The sequence below is a fragment of the Podarcis muralis genome, chromosome 2 (genome assembly GCF_964188315.1).
Source record: "Podarcis muralis chromosome 2, rPodMur119.hap1.1, whole genome shotgun sequence".
Lineage (NCBI taxonomy): Eukaryota > Metazoa > Chordata > Lepidosauria > Squamata > Lacertidae > Podarcis > Podarcis muralis.
The window spans coordinates 95,695,256-95,710,129 of NC_135656.1; the positions used below are offsets into that span (position 1 = coordinate 95,695,256).

The following is a 14,874-nucleotide window of genomic DNA, read 5'->3' on the forward strand; positions in this document are numbered from 1 at the left end:
TTCTCAACTGTCAGATAAAATTATCCATGGAGTTTGTGCTAAAAAAGAAAACTATTACTTGTTGAAGAGTTCATAATAACATTGTCCTGGTTTGGGGGACAATTATGTCACTTGGATCTCTGTGACATCATAATTAGATTCTGTTGCATAATTCAATCTGATCTGCAGTCCTTATGCCCGTGACACCTCCAACTGCAGTTACAGATATTTTCTTTGCCTTTTATATCAAAATTGTGGCATTTGTTTAGATTTTGTTGTACAAAGACAGTTCTCATTAATGTTATGAATTGCCCATCTGTTATATAGTGGACAAATCCTGCTGTAGATGTTGCAGCTTGCTAATTGCCCCCTTTGCCCTTGATGTATCGAGAGACTTTCTGTGGTATTCAGTTTTTTTTTTTTTGTCATATAAATCAACGACAATCAAGCAGAAACACACAGCATCATCTCACTTTGAAAAACTAGAGTTATGTATACGAAGATTTTATAATAGCTAATGGTAACAGTAATGATAACGGCAAATGTCTTTTCCTCATATCGGTGTATCCTCCCAAAATAAAAATGATGTTGACTCATGTGTTCTATTATCAATATGTTCCCATCAACAGACAAGTCCATTCACTATTGTTTCAACTGAGTAAACAGTGGTGAAAGGGTCAGTCATATTCACAGGTAATTGTTAGTGTGGAGACAGTCCTGTCAAGCGTGTTAGCTAAAAATACATCCCACACTGTCACTTTGCAAGGTGTTTGAAAATAATAGCCCAGTTGCAGCTAAACAGGACACAGGATTGTGTCGTGACCTTTCTCTTTGTTTAAATTGCCTCAGAGGTTTAATTTCAAGGGACAGGCAATAATTGAATATGTATAATAACTAAATGCTCATATGGGACAAAATCCATCAAAATGTAATTGGCATTTGATTTTTATGAAAGGAGAAGGAATGACTTTATAGCTATAGATGCATCTTTAGACTATCTGATCACTTAATGTATAAACCGAAGTGTATTTTAGAATATGTACTAATTGCAAACACTTAAAAAGCATTTCTGCATATATATTTTTAGGCGGCCCACTAGCAAAGACCAAATGTTTTCGTTAATGCTACTCTCAGAAAGGCGGCGAAGGTTATTGGTCTGTCGTGCAATAATTTACTCCTCTTTGATATGCAAACGATCCACGGTGAATATAAAAAAAATCCTATCAGACTCATTTCACAGTTCTTAACCACTTAGATTCTCTGGAGTCTATCGCCTCATTAGACCAGTGCTCTCCAAAGCTAGCATAATTAAAATCTTTAACAGTTTAGCAAAGTAAAGATGTTTGGCTGATCACGTTGAGATGATTATCTAGCCATTGTATTCTAAATGACAAAAATAAATTAAATTTAGACCTTGGCATTTTTTATTATGTGTTTCAAATGAATATATTGTATACTGTCTTTAATGCCTTAGGTTTGGTAAGAGACATGTCTGTTTCAGACACGGATGTATATTTTAAAAATGGCAGATTCTCCTCCCCACCCTTGAAAAAAAGCAAGGATAACAGAGTACAGGTTGAAACAAAGCAGTTGCATCCATTGACACCTAGACTTCCAAGTTCTTCAAAAGAAATCAATTAATTTTATTTTTGAAAACATGACTGATTCTACATGCTTTTAAAACTTAAAACTCCATCTTGTCCCATGTGCCCATGCCAGTCTACAACAGTAGAACAAACTACTCTCAGATTTTGGCATGCATAACCTTTATGGGATGTCATATTAAACTGTAATGGCATACACCATTTTGAACTTACCTTGTTAAACAGCATTTCTTCTTTTTAAAAAAGTATGTTTTTATTTCACTTCCAATGGCTCATTAGCACTGATCAAGAAATGACAGTAATAATAATAGTGTTACTTATATAGAAACTTGCAGGGTTTTTTAAGCTAGACACATCCATCAATTAACTGAGCAGTGCTAGAAACCAAAATTAATGAGAAAGATAGGTGTGTTAATGAAATAATCATGGTATAATCAATTTGACTGTTAAAATTCGAAAAGCATTTCATGAAGACAATGTGAATTCATAATTTATGTCTAAAAGTGATTAATAAAAACTGTATTTAATAACAAAGCTATTTGTCATCATTTACAACTTAAGCACAAAATTAGTACCATTGTGGTTCATGTTGTCATAATAACACAGATGAAGAAATTTATTTTGAAGACCTTCCTTGCTTCTGAAGAGAGGTTAAAATGCATCTGTCGCCAAGTCTCTTAGAAAATGAAGCACCATTTATTTAGATTCTCCTTCAGAAAGCAGCCAATAATTGTTTTGCAATATAAATCTTGCAAGGAAAACCTCAGTTGGAACTTTACTTCCCATTGTGATGAAGAGAATGGGCCTATCAATAATAAAAGGTTCTGTTTTAACTAGTTTCCACTCTCTCAATATATATTCCCCCAGGAATTGTATATGTTGAGTAAATTGTTTGTCCTGTGTCCCAAATAGCTTGACGTAAAGCATGGAAGGTTGTTTGTGCATTAAGGCCTAAAATCATAGGTGACAAGTAATGAGTCTGTAAGGATATTCAAGAAGCTGTGCCATGTTAAAGCTGACAGTGATTGAGCTTGTCACAGGGCTGAAGTGTATTCTTTTGGACCCAGTACAAACTTACAATAGGGTCCCTTCACATACATAAACCAACATCATCCCATACATACATTCTCATTAAATAATATTTCTGAAATGAGTGTATGACTGCAAACCATGTATAAACTCACCAATTCACTTCAAAGCTTTTTTTTTCCTGGTCCTTGCTAAAAATCATGAATTATCTCCCCAAAGCCAATTTGGTTTGCAAGTTCACAATTGATAAAATAGCTAGGTGGCTTGACTGTTCTTTTCCATAATGCATTTTTGGATGGTTGCAGGCTGTAAATCCCTGCCCCCAGCCCCCCCCCCCCCCCGTAGCCGTAGCACTACCACCAGTTGTCTGGTAGATCTTAAGAGAGAACGCCACATGAGGAAGCACAAATCTCTCTGTATCGAAAAGTCCTAGCTTAAATGCACACAAAAATGCCATCTCTGTTCTAGAGAATGTCATGGGCTGGCAGCACACTCTTCTGAATGTAACTTGTTCTGCTCTCACGCCAGCAATTCTCCTAAATCTGTTACATTCACACATACAAAAATGTTGCTGCTGCTGTTGTATTGTGTGTGTTTTTAAAAACAGTTAACACTTCTGTTGAGACAACTTCTTCAGCCATTAACCTAAATGGTCACCCATTGCTCGGTCCCAGCTCCTGCCAACCTAGCAGTTTGAAAGCACACCAGTGCAAGTAGATAAACAGGTACAGCTCTGACGGGAAGGTAAACTGCGTTTCCATGCGCTGCTCTGGTTTTGGTGTTCTGTTGCGCCAGAAGCAGCTTAGTCATGCTGGCCACATGACCTGGAAGCTGTACGCTGGCTCCCTTGGCCAGTAAAGCGAGATGAGCACCGCAACCCCAGAGTCGTCCACGACTGGACCTAACAGTCAGGGGTCCCTTTACCTTTAACCCATCAATCCACCAGAGAGCACTTTGCTCAAGGCTCTCTAAAACATGCAGCCAGCCCAGGTTGGTTGACTCATTGGACTTAAAAGTATTGCATTATTTAAATGTGAAAGCTCATCATGAAGTGATAAAAAATAATAATAAGGGAAATGCCATGATTTTCTTTCCTTATGTCTGAGCCTTTCATATTCCTGTATTCACGTCTTCAGTGAGGACTAGAAATAGCCTTTAAAAACTATCTTTTGGCTTTTGATGTATTGACTGCAATGGGACCTCCGTGTTGCCCGCCTTCCAGTTTACCATAACAGTGAAGCCTACCTAACTAATCAACCGCAGGGACATGCAGTTTGTGGGAAACGTTGACTTGGCAGGCAGCATTACTATTGCTCCAATTCAGTGGTGTGTATGTGGCATTTATTACTTGGTCCTTGGAATTTGAAAAATAACCTCCCAGACTAGGTTTTGTTTTTCCGGCTTTGATATTAATTACTGTTTGAAGATGGCTAAATTAGCTGTTAATTAATTTCACTATTCAATTTTGTTTCAGGCATGATTCCAAATGAACTGCAGCAACTCTGGAAGGAAGTGACGGGTTCTCACACAGCAGAGGAAGCCGCAAGCAACAACCACAGCAGTTTGGACCTGTCGACAACATGCATCTCCTCCTCGGCCTCCTCTAAGGCCTCCTTAATAATAAACTCACATGCCTCAACAAATGGACAACTATCAGTCCACACTCCTAAAAGAGAGAGGTAAGTGCTTCTAGAATTCCTCCTTATCTCTGCCCAGAGCGGTATATCTTTACTGTGGTGTTTGTTTTATTCATGCATATGGCTTCTGTCACCTACATACAAGGGGGGAAATGGCGTAGCGTATGGAGAAGGACCATAGCTCATCAGTAGAGCATTTGCTTTGTATAAAGAAGGTCCCAGGTTTGATCCCCAGCTGGGACATTCTGGAGATCTGCTGCCAGTCAGTGGTGGACAGTACAGTGATACCTCGGGTTACAAACGCTTCAGGTTACAAACACTTCGGATTACAAACTCCACTAACCTGGAGTTGAGAAATTTGCCCCAGGATGAGAATGGAAATTGCGCGGCGGCAGTGAGAGGCTCCATTAGCGAAAGCGCGCCTCAGGTTAAGAATGGTTTCAGGTTAAGAATGGACCTCCGGAATGAATTAACTTCGTAACCTGAGGTACCACTGTATTGAGCCAGAAAACACTCAGTATAAGGCAGCTTCCTGTGTTTTCTATTAATTCAGCAACTTTTGAGTGTGTAAGCTAAGAGTTAACTTCTTGAGTGTTGCATAAATGTTACTGCTGATACCCCTGGACTCATGAAGAGTATTTGCTGACTTAAAGTCACTAATCTTTGTTGTGTCTTTGAGTTGGTTCCCCAAACACATTTTTGTCCACATGAGCAGTTCTGACTTGTGTTGAGGTGCTCGCTTTCTAAAGAAAAATGTAATATATGAAGGTGGTAATCCTGGATATAAGTGATCCTGCATTCCACTGATTACGATTGGTATGTGCTACAGCATATGACATAACGCATGCTCACATGGACAAATGTAGCAGGAGTGTATTCAGGTATTTGTGCAATCACACAAGTTTATGTTGTCAAGATCTCATTATTTTGCAGATGCCAGTTTTAATGTATATTGTTTCCTTGTGGTACCTGGGAAGCAATTTCTCAGAAATCTCTGTTGCTGTTTGTCTGTCAACTGGTTGTTGGTTCTTGAGAAGAAATTCGGAAGGCTCTTTATCTGGACGGTGTGATTGCAAATTGCTGTCCAAAAGGGGTCATGTGATTGTGATGTCAAGTGATTGGCAGGTGGGCAGCCCCAGCCACATGTCAAATTAGGTTGGGGTGGTGGTGCAGATGAGTATCTGGCCCATCAACCAGATCCAGTTCCCCACCTCATGATTTAGCTACTTCAAATTCCACACTGACTTGTATGCCCAAAAGGTACCGTGTTTGAAAACTGCTGCTGAACTCCTTAAAAATCTAGAGCAACAAACATAGCACCTTAAAAACAGAAACAACAACCCTTCTTGTTCTAACATTTGCTGTCCCTTTTGTGGGTCGTCCTTCTTAGGATGACATCTAGGTACATATTGGGACTGTTGCCTCGGTCTCTCTGCTTCTTTTGTTTGTGTGAGGGCCAAGTAGGTGCAGGCCCTCACACACACAAACACACCCACCGCCTTTGTTTGGATTCCCCTGCATCTAATTGCCACTCATTGTGCAGTACGAGATGCTGTTGCAAAAAGTCCCCCTGAGTTTCAGAAATGGGTTGTCAACTGGGGAATGTGGGGTGAGGTCTACTTTTAGAGGAGATGGCTAGAGAAGGCCTCCCTATTCAACAAAGCTCTCTCGCTGTGCCATTGAGATCCCAGCCATGATCTTTCATGGCCTGGTGATGAAGACAAGTGTATGTGTTTATGTTGAGAAGGATCTTTTCCTCTCTGGAACTTGATATGCTTAATAATCAAAAGAGAATTAACTATTTTACTTAATTGCCTATGCTCACTAATTTGTAGGTGACTGGTTGTTGTTTTTCCTGGCCAAAGTTTTTCCTAGTCAAGTGATTTGAATTTTTTTTGGTAAGGCAAAGCATATAAGCACATCTTGTGCCTTGCTTACATGAAGAAAACAAAGCTGTCATGTATAGATGCAAAATACTTAAGAACATTTTTTTGAATTGAGATATTGTCATATATAGTGTCTGTTACTTAGACAGGGAGGACTTAGTCCTGTTGTTGTTGGTGTACATTTGTGCATGTCTGTCAAATGAAATATGTTTGCTGTAGCACCAGAAGACTGAGTTTTCTTGGGAGGATGAGATGTACGAAAAATGATCTTGGCTTCTTCCAACTTATAGAAAAAGGGGAGAGAGAATCGTAACGCATTGTGTGTATGTGTGTGCGCGCCCTGAACTTTAAAGACTAAAGGCTGTGCACTGGAATAAGTGTTTCTGTGGCATATATGAGTAATGAACAGCTTAAAGCCAGAAATGGACTACACTTGGCAGCATATGTGTGTCTTTTTGCTTACATTCTGTGCCCGCCGAGCCACTTTCTTCTGTGGCATGTAGAATTCAGTTTGTTCACATCCTACCATACAGACTGCAATATTTCAGTTTCCAACAGAACATAGGACTGGTTAACAAAATTGGTGTGCTCTTTGCCTCCCTGTGTAGGACTGTCTGGTCTGGTTCACGTGTAACACTAAACCATGGTTCGACACTATGTGCATGTGCTAGAATAAGCCAAAACCAAGCCTTCACACTTTGAGGAGTGGGTTGTAGACACTGTTTTTGTACTGATAGAATATTAACGTGATATGTGCTAGATACGATGTTAGAACAGAAAATTGGCGGCGGGTGGGAGAGGAGAGGACAGGAAGATAGGGGCTCCAAGCAGGTGTGGACTTGCTCCTTGAGGAGGTCCTTGCCTGATGCGACAGCATATCCAAGGAGCAGCCCAAGGAAGGAATAAAAACAGAGGATGACCATATCAATTTAAAAGTAGCTGGCCAAATGGATCAGTGGTCCAGTTTAAAATAAAACGGCACCCACAACTAAGTAAACTAATGAAGGCCTATTGTGAGAGAAAGGGTTTGTCAATGAGACAGATTAGATTCAGATTTGATTGACAACCAATTAATGAAACAGACACACCTGCACAGTTGGAAATGGAAGATGAAGATACTATTGATGTGTTTCAACAGCAGACTGGTGGCATGTGCTAAATATCCTGTCCTTTTAGGAAGAGGAATGTGAAAATCCAACTCACTTTATCATTTGTCCTTGGATTTGCTATTAAATAGTAAACAAATGAACATGCCAATCATACAGGCATCTTCTCATGTTCTGAAGACATTTATCCAAATTCTTTTCCTGTCCCTGATCTACTGTGTGTGCAAGTTGAAGCTGCATCTGTGGAAAATTACTGCTTCATAAAAATGGGCCCAGTCAAAATTAAATTTTCAAATACTGGTTGTTGTCTGCTGCCATCTTGTTTCTATAAATTGGTGGCCTAAATACGAGGCTACTGTGAAACAAGGATACTTAGTCCTGGCTTTCATTGTTTCTGTTTTACTGGTTAATTATGTAATGTAAATATTGAAATTTCTTTCCTTGCAATAGTAAGTTTCTCCTCAAAACAGTTGGGTTGAGAAGGAAAGGATTTTACCATTAAACACAGGTATTACTCTAAAATTGTTAATGGGATATACAGAAAGGACAGTACTTTCAGATACATGCTTAGTGACAGTTTAAGCTTTAAGGTGATGCAAATGTACACATGCTTTTTCATAATAAGATAGCATAGAATAAAATATTTTTTAAAGAAAAGAGAAAAGAACAGGAAATTGGCACTGTTGGCTTTTATGTGTAGTCAAGCCAAATGGTTCAGTGATATTTCTTAGAGCTGCAGCAGAATTTGCCTATTTATACTCCATGCAGAACTGCTTTGCAAAAGTTGGTGACTTACTTGGATCTGCTTTTAATGGACATTTCCTGATTTTTGTGATCTGATCTCTGTCTAATTGCAAGATAGTAGGTTTTTTTTTTTAAAGGAATGTAATATATCCCTACATGTTAAATTTGGAACCTAACATAGTTGCACAATTTGTTTTTAATGGAAACTTGTCTGTCAAATCGAAAAGCTGGGGGGAAAATGCTGCACCTTAAATTGTGCCTCCAAAGCATATTCTTTATTTTAAAATTCACATGTAATAACTGTTGACACTTTGCCATTTGTGATCTACTAGAGTACAGTGGCTTGAAATCAGCTTTGGAAGAAAATTTGAAAACAAACTTTGTCCCAATTCTTTATTTTATTAAACTAAAAAATAGTAATGCAGCCTTAACCTCTAATGAATTTTGTAATACACGTGCACAGTATCATTTATTAGTGTTCAGTAGAACAATTCTTTAAAAACCCTTTTTTGAGTCCATCAAAATATAAAAAGATAAATAGCTCAGAGTGGAACAGGGTTCAAGCTTTTGGTGGCTTCCCTTCTCTTTGGCGCATTTGAGGTTGGCACCATCAATTTGCAACAGCATGATTGAATTACCTCTGTCCATAAGAAGAGGAGGCATAGTATGTGCTGAAGAATGCCGACTAAGGCACTTAAGGTTTCTGTTGCTGCTTTGTCAGGCAATGTGGTCCCTGCCTAGGTGTCATATGACACATAAAACTCTGCTTGTTTAGATGTTTTTCACCAGCTTTTTATTTATTTATTTGTTTCAAAAAAAGAATATTTCTGAGTATTCAGGGAAGCAGATGAAGGTTTGAGAGAGAATGCTATCTAGGGTACAAGGGGCGTGTTTGTTTCAGGTAACCTTATCTGAATACGAAGCTTCTTCTGAAAAAACAGGACTGGGAAATATTTCATTTTTAGTAGTCACTATAAAATATTTAGGAGCAGTTTCACTGCAAGATTATTTTTTTTAGTATGAATTGACATTTTGAGTTTAATTTAACTTAATTTACCTATTTCATATTTTAGTTTGAGCCCTAAATATATATTTTGTTTTAAATGAACAAGATACGGAAATATACAGGTTGTATTTAAATGCCCTCCTTTTGCCCATTTACTCTATTCTCCAATCATAGTTTTCTCCTGCAGTAATGTTACCATGGAAGTCACTGATAGTGAATCCATAGCAGGTGACTGGAAAGTTCACCTCTTCTTGGTCACTGTTGCCCCCATTTTACAGACTGAGAATTGAATCTGACGAGATCTGCAACTGAACAGGCAGTAAATGCATGGCAGGAGAAGAAAAAAAATGGGCACATCTATCCATACCCTTTCACCATTTGGATGAACGACTGGGAGCTTATTCTACTGGCTCTTATTTTAGTAACGACACCAAAATCACTTTATTCTCTTATTCTAAATGAAGAACTGTGTGAGTACTGTAAGGCTAAGATGTTCAAGGCCACCTGCAATAGAGGAAGGCACCTTCTTATTTATCCTAATTACTATCCAGGGATTCTTTCTTCACCTGCAGAGAGAGAGGGAGTGCCCTGACTGCTGGGGGCGCTGACAGAGCAAATAAGCTCATGAGGGCAGCCACATGCAATGGAGAAAATCAACCTTCCCTCCAGACCCCAGTCACTAGCCGCAAGCTGAGGGCAGTGTATAATACCTAACTTAGCACATCAACAAGTAGCATTCCCTGATCTGAACTAAAATGAGAAGTGGGACCCCTGTTTGTGAACCTGCTTCTGCTGCTGTAGCTACGGGCGAGTGCCCATTTAGAAGCTGCTCTCTAAAGCACCATCCAGAGTTTACAGCAATACTATCTTTTTTTCTCTGTCTCCCTCCCTCCCTCTTTTTAAAAAAGCTCCTTATTTAAGTAGTCAGGCAATGTGTCAGTGATATTACAAGCTAAGGGCTGAGGTTAACAGATTGAGAAGAGGGCAGGAGAGAAAGCGGCTGGAAGATTAATGTCAACAGAGATGTTTTCAGGGTGTAAAAGAAAGGGTGAAAACACTGACGATTGAAGGTAGCAGCTCTGAAGAAGCTCTTTGAATGTGGCATTGACTCGGAGCCTTAGGAAGTAGCTTGCGTCTCTTGCACTCGTTCTCCAAAGAGAATTGCTGATGAACAACAGGATACAGGAGCGGGTACCCCAGTCCACCCCCTACATGCAGGCTTGAGCTGGATCTTAGCAGGAGGATTCTTCCCAGCGCCAGAGGCTGGGGGAGAGGAGAGCGCAGCACCAGCATCCCTCCAGGCCCCCCGCCCACATCCTGGTCAGCCTTATACTGAATCTCCGTGAATGAGCAGTTTCTTTTCTCTCTGCTAGGCTGTCACCTAGGTGGATAGAGCAACAACACTCAGCTGGGGTGCTCTGGAGGAGTTTTCTCCAGCTGTTATATGTCCAGAAGCAGCACCGGCCGGGGAGGGCGGGGTACAATTATTATTATTATTATTATTATTATTATTATTATTATTATTATTATTATTATTGAATCATGCTCTCAAGCAAACTCTCAGACCCTCTTGCTGTTGTTAGACATTGGGGTACATTGCTAGCGACTCTACTGCAGCCGAACTCAAGGGATTGGTGGATGGAACTTGATTCCTGGAATAGGGCTGTTGTCTTTTTGGGTAAGAGTTACACTCCCTCTGAAAAATTAGGCCTGCATTGAGCACTGCTGCTTCCATGTAGCAGCCATGGCTAAGGATTCCTTTCCTTAGTTTAGCCTGGTGCATCAACTGTGCCCATTTCTACAGAAAGCAGAGCTGGTCCTAGTGACATAAGTACCCTGAGCACCTTTTATTTTGTTTACTGGAACATGGAGCTGTATTTGAAAATTGTTTGGAAACACCAGCTGTTAATATTTTCTGCTGCTAAAAAAATTCTGCAGGGACAAGTCCACTGGATCGTGTGACTCCTTTTCTATTCCAGTTGCACTGGTTCCTGATTTCCCTCTGGAGTCAATTCAATGTGCTAGTTATTAAATTACCTTAACAGTTTGGGGTCAGGGCACTTAGAATAAACTTTCTTCCCATAAGAACCTTCCAGTCCTTTCAGGTTGGCAGTGGAGGTTCTCTTGCATATTCTACTTGTATCTGAGGCCAAGGTTAGCAAGAACACCTTGTGGAACTCTCTGTCCCAGGAAATCTTAATTGTGTCCCTTTTGATGGTTTTGCTTTTTTAAAATCTCATTTAGAGCATGCATTTGTTCCCATGAGAGTTTTTTTAATTTAACTGGTTAGTTTACTTTTACCTGCCATATTCTGTGTGCCTTTCCCTCTTTTATTTTAATTTGTTGCTTTAGTACTGCTCTCTGAGTTTTGTTAGCAGCTTTTGGCATCTTCAGATGACAAGGTGGAGTATAAATTCAAAATAAATAAATAGCCTCAATTAAACAAGTGACTTCATTTGATGGGAGGTCAATTATTTTCAACAAGATGCAGCAAGAGAGGTTTTTGTGTTTCAGTGATGGTGGTGTTTTGGGAGGAAAGACACATCATTACGCTGAGGAGTTTACATGCTAAATTTTGTCAGGTGAGAGAGAGAAAACCAAAGAGAGGTTTTCTCTCTTTTTAGAGGGGGGAGAGGTTGTAAAATGCTGCACCCTGCCTCAGCAGCCATTAAAACCCTACTTCAGTGGAAAGAGATTCAGATATTTGTAGGGGAGAAGGTTGTAGGCTTAATCCTTGGAAGTAAATAGAGTAAATCACTGTCTTCCCTAAGTGCAAAGGCTACCTGACTTTGGAAGAAATGTCCCAGGGCATAGTACTTTTGTCTAGGCTTTGCAGTTCAGTTCTGTGTGGAAATCAACTAAACGGCATGTTTAGGATATGGCCTGCGCAGTAAGCTGACCTGTCCTGGCTAGTTCAACTGAAAAAGAATTTGGTTCATCAAATGTAACTAAGGCTATGTACACATGCCAGCTTAAAATGCAGTCAGTTTGTTCAGAACAAAACTGGTTTGGGGGAAAACTCATAGAAATGCAGGATTGCCTAAGAAAAGACGTAGAAAATGAGAAACAAGGAGAGTAGGGAAACGCACAGCCTGCGTTTTAGGAATGAAGATTAACCAGCTAAGGCTCAGGGTGAGTAATAGTGGCTGGAGAAAACAAGTGGATAAATTGAAAACGATGACAACTACACCTGTTTGGGGGGCGGGAAAGGTCTGGCTATCACTTGTTGCCATTCTGTATATTTCTAATGTTCAGGTGTGAATTTTGTTGGTAGTGTAGTCAAAACAGCACTACAGTGGTGCCTCACAAGACGAAATTAATCCGTTCCGCGAGTCTCTTCGTCTTGCGGTTTTTTCGTCTTGCAAAGCACGGCGCTTAGCGGCTATTAGCGGCTTAGCGGCTATTAGCGGCTTAGCGGCTTTAAGAAAAAGGAAACAAACTCGCAAGAACTCACAAGACGTTTTGTCTTGCGAAGCAAGCCCATAGGGAAATTCGTCTTGCGGAACGACTCAAAAAACGGAAAACCCTTTCATCTAGCGAGTTTTTCGTCTTGCGAGGCATTCGTCTTGCGGGGCACCACTGTACCCACCCACAAGAGAGGAGGTATCGCCAGACTTGGGGAAACCCCGAGGTTTGCAAAAGTATAAAAAGTCCTTATTGGGGGAAATTCTGCGGTGGGGAGGACATTAGAAAACAGTGCAAGGAAGACAGCATTCTCAGTGGCATTGGAATACTGATTGCCCTTTGGAACGGGAAATGGCATATGGAGGTAGAGAACATAACACAGTATTTATTGTGGAGGAGGGAATGGCTGGCTGGCTGGAACCCTGATCAGGAGCACTCAGGAGGGCAACTTTCTGTTGCAGATCCCACATCTGTTACTCTACACTCTTTGATTTCTTTAAATACTAATCATCTGCTGGCTACTATAGAAGTTAGCCAAGCCAACTATGGAACTAGTCTCCCCCCTCGCTTTCCCCACTTTTCAGAATAGCATTGAGAGTGACAAGTATATGAACCTTCATTTGAGCTCTAGTTACCGAGTTGTTCTGGTTTCATTTGTCATGTTGAAGCTAAATTATTGTGATGTACCATGAAAAAGGACTGTACCTCCAGATTGTAACGAGGTCAAAATGTGTTTCTGAATTTAACTGCTGCGTATTTAAACAGTCTTGTGATGTAGTTCTGAATGTGTTTGACTGTTTCCTGTATCTTCAATGTATATATTTTTACTGCAAATGACTAAAAAAAAGGACCAGTGTCATGTGTTAAGAGCAAGCAGTACTTCTAGGAAGGTTTTTGTTTTCAGCTAGTAATATTTAGGGTATATGGAAACTTATGGGCAGTATTACAAAGCTGAGTGAGTTTACCCAAAATGAAAACAAAATGATTCAGCCCTGTATTATTACTAAAAAAGTGTCATAACCCACGTTAGAGGAGTTGTTGTTGTTGTTGTTGTTGTTGTTGTTGTTGTTATTATTATTTTATTTATACCCCACCCATCTGGCTGGGTTTTTAATCATAAAGTAGACCAGGAGACTCACAGAAAAACTTCCAAGAACTTGAAGAGGTTCGTGCAACTGAAGGAGTTTCAGGGGCCCAGGTCCCTCTGTGTGTGTGTGTGTGTGTGTGTGTGTGTGTGTGTGTGTGTGAAATATATATGTATATATCCCCCACTTTCCATCATGTAGGTCTCAAAGTGGCTCACAACAATAAAGTATACAACATGCAAAATTTAAAACAGAAATTTAATCTAAAAAAAAACAACAACCACGTAAATTTAACCTCAAAAATTTTAAACCTTGAGATTTTTAAACCCCCCCCCCCCCGGCAATGTAAAACATATGAGCAAACAAAGCAAACAACATCCTGCAGGATTCATCTCACCCGGGACACAGTCTGTTTGCACTACTGCCTTCTGGCAGGAGATATAGAAACATCAAGTCAAGGACAAATAGACTGAAAAACAGTTTCTATCCAAGAGCTGTGGCCTTTTTGAATGCTGTAACTCGATAGTGTGACCTGGGAGTTTGATGGGTGTTGGTGTGGGTGTGGCTGGAATGTGGTTTGTTTGGTTGTTGTTGTTGTTTTGCTTTTGTTGTTTTTAAGGGATGGCATCCAATTTCGTTGCACTTGTGCAATGTTGCACTTGTGTAATGACAATAAAGAATCTATTCTATTCTATTCTATTCTATTCAGGCTGCATAGTTTTAATCAGTCAGCTGAAACTGACTCCTGTCTGAAACCGCAGGAAGCCACTGTCAGTCAGTGCAGACAATACTGACCTAGATGGACCCATTGGTCTGGCTTGCTATAAGGCCACTTCCTTGCCTTACCTTCCTGTGCTCCATGTTAACTGTGCCTCTAATTAAAAAACCCCAATAAAACCCCACAAACCCTTGCATTAAAAAAGAAGCAGCAAACACCCAAACCTTCCTGTTTAAATTTTCCCTGGCAGGGAAGTGATGCAATTCATTCTAGAAATACTGAGTTAATGCTTTCAGTTTTTCTGGGGCTTTTTAATTTTTTTTGTCTTCCGCTGTATCTTGTGTCCCCCTCCTTTGTCCCACATTGCACCCGAATTTCGTTAAGCGACGTCAGTGGTGGCAGCAGCTCTGAGGCTTGGCGCACAGCAATCTGTTAAGGAGATAAATAATCTGCCTTGGCATGACACTCCTACTCTCCTCTTTAATTTGTCTTACACAAGGAAAATTATAATTAAATCATTCAGGGTAAACCCTTGAGTACAGAGAGGGGGAAAAACACACTTTGGTAAAGATTGCCAGTAGAGACCAACTTCCCTGTTGTGCTGTGTAGAGACATTTATCAATATTCAACACTGTTAAAAGGAGAACATTTTCGTGCAATTTGTGAGGCGGATGC

The 14,874-nt window shown here is 40.1% G+C and overlaps 1 protein-coding gene and 1 pseudogene across 26 annotated transcripts in view; both read left to right on the forward strand.

Moving 5' to 3' along the window:
• Nucleotides 1–14,874, forward strand: part of FOXP1 (forkhead box P1) — a 526,973-nt gene that overhangs the window by 428,604 nt on the left and 83,495 nt on the right. For all 26 annotated transcript variants that reach the window (XR_013392008.1, XM_028719402.2, XM_077925035.1 and 23 more), the window contains one exon: nucleotides 4,087–4,291. Coding sequence is in view for 25 of the 26 variants with exons in the window: in XM_028719402.2 (XP_028575235.2) it covers nucleotides 4,087–4,291 (205 nt within the window). In the remaining variant the exon portion in view is untranslated. The remainder of the gene's footprint in view (nucleotides 1–4,086; nucleotides 4,292–14,874) is intronic.
• Nucleotides 6,383–10,693, forward strand: LOC144327057 (small ubiquitin-related modifier 3 pseudogene; annotated as a pseudogene).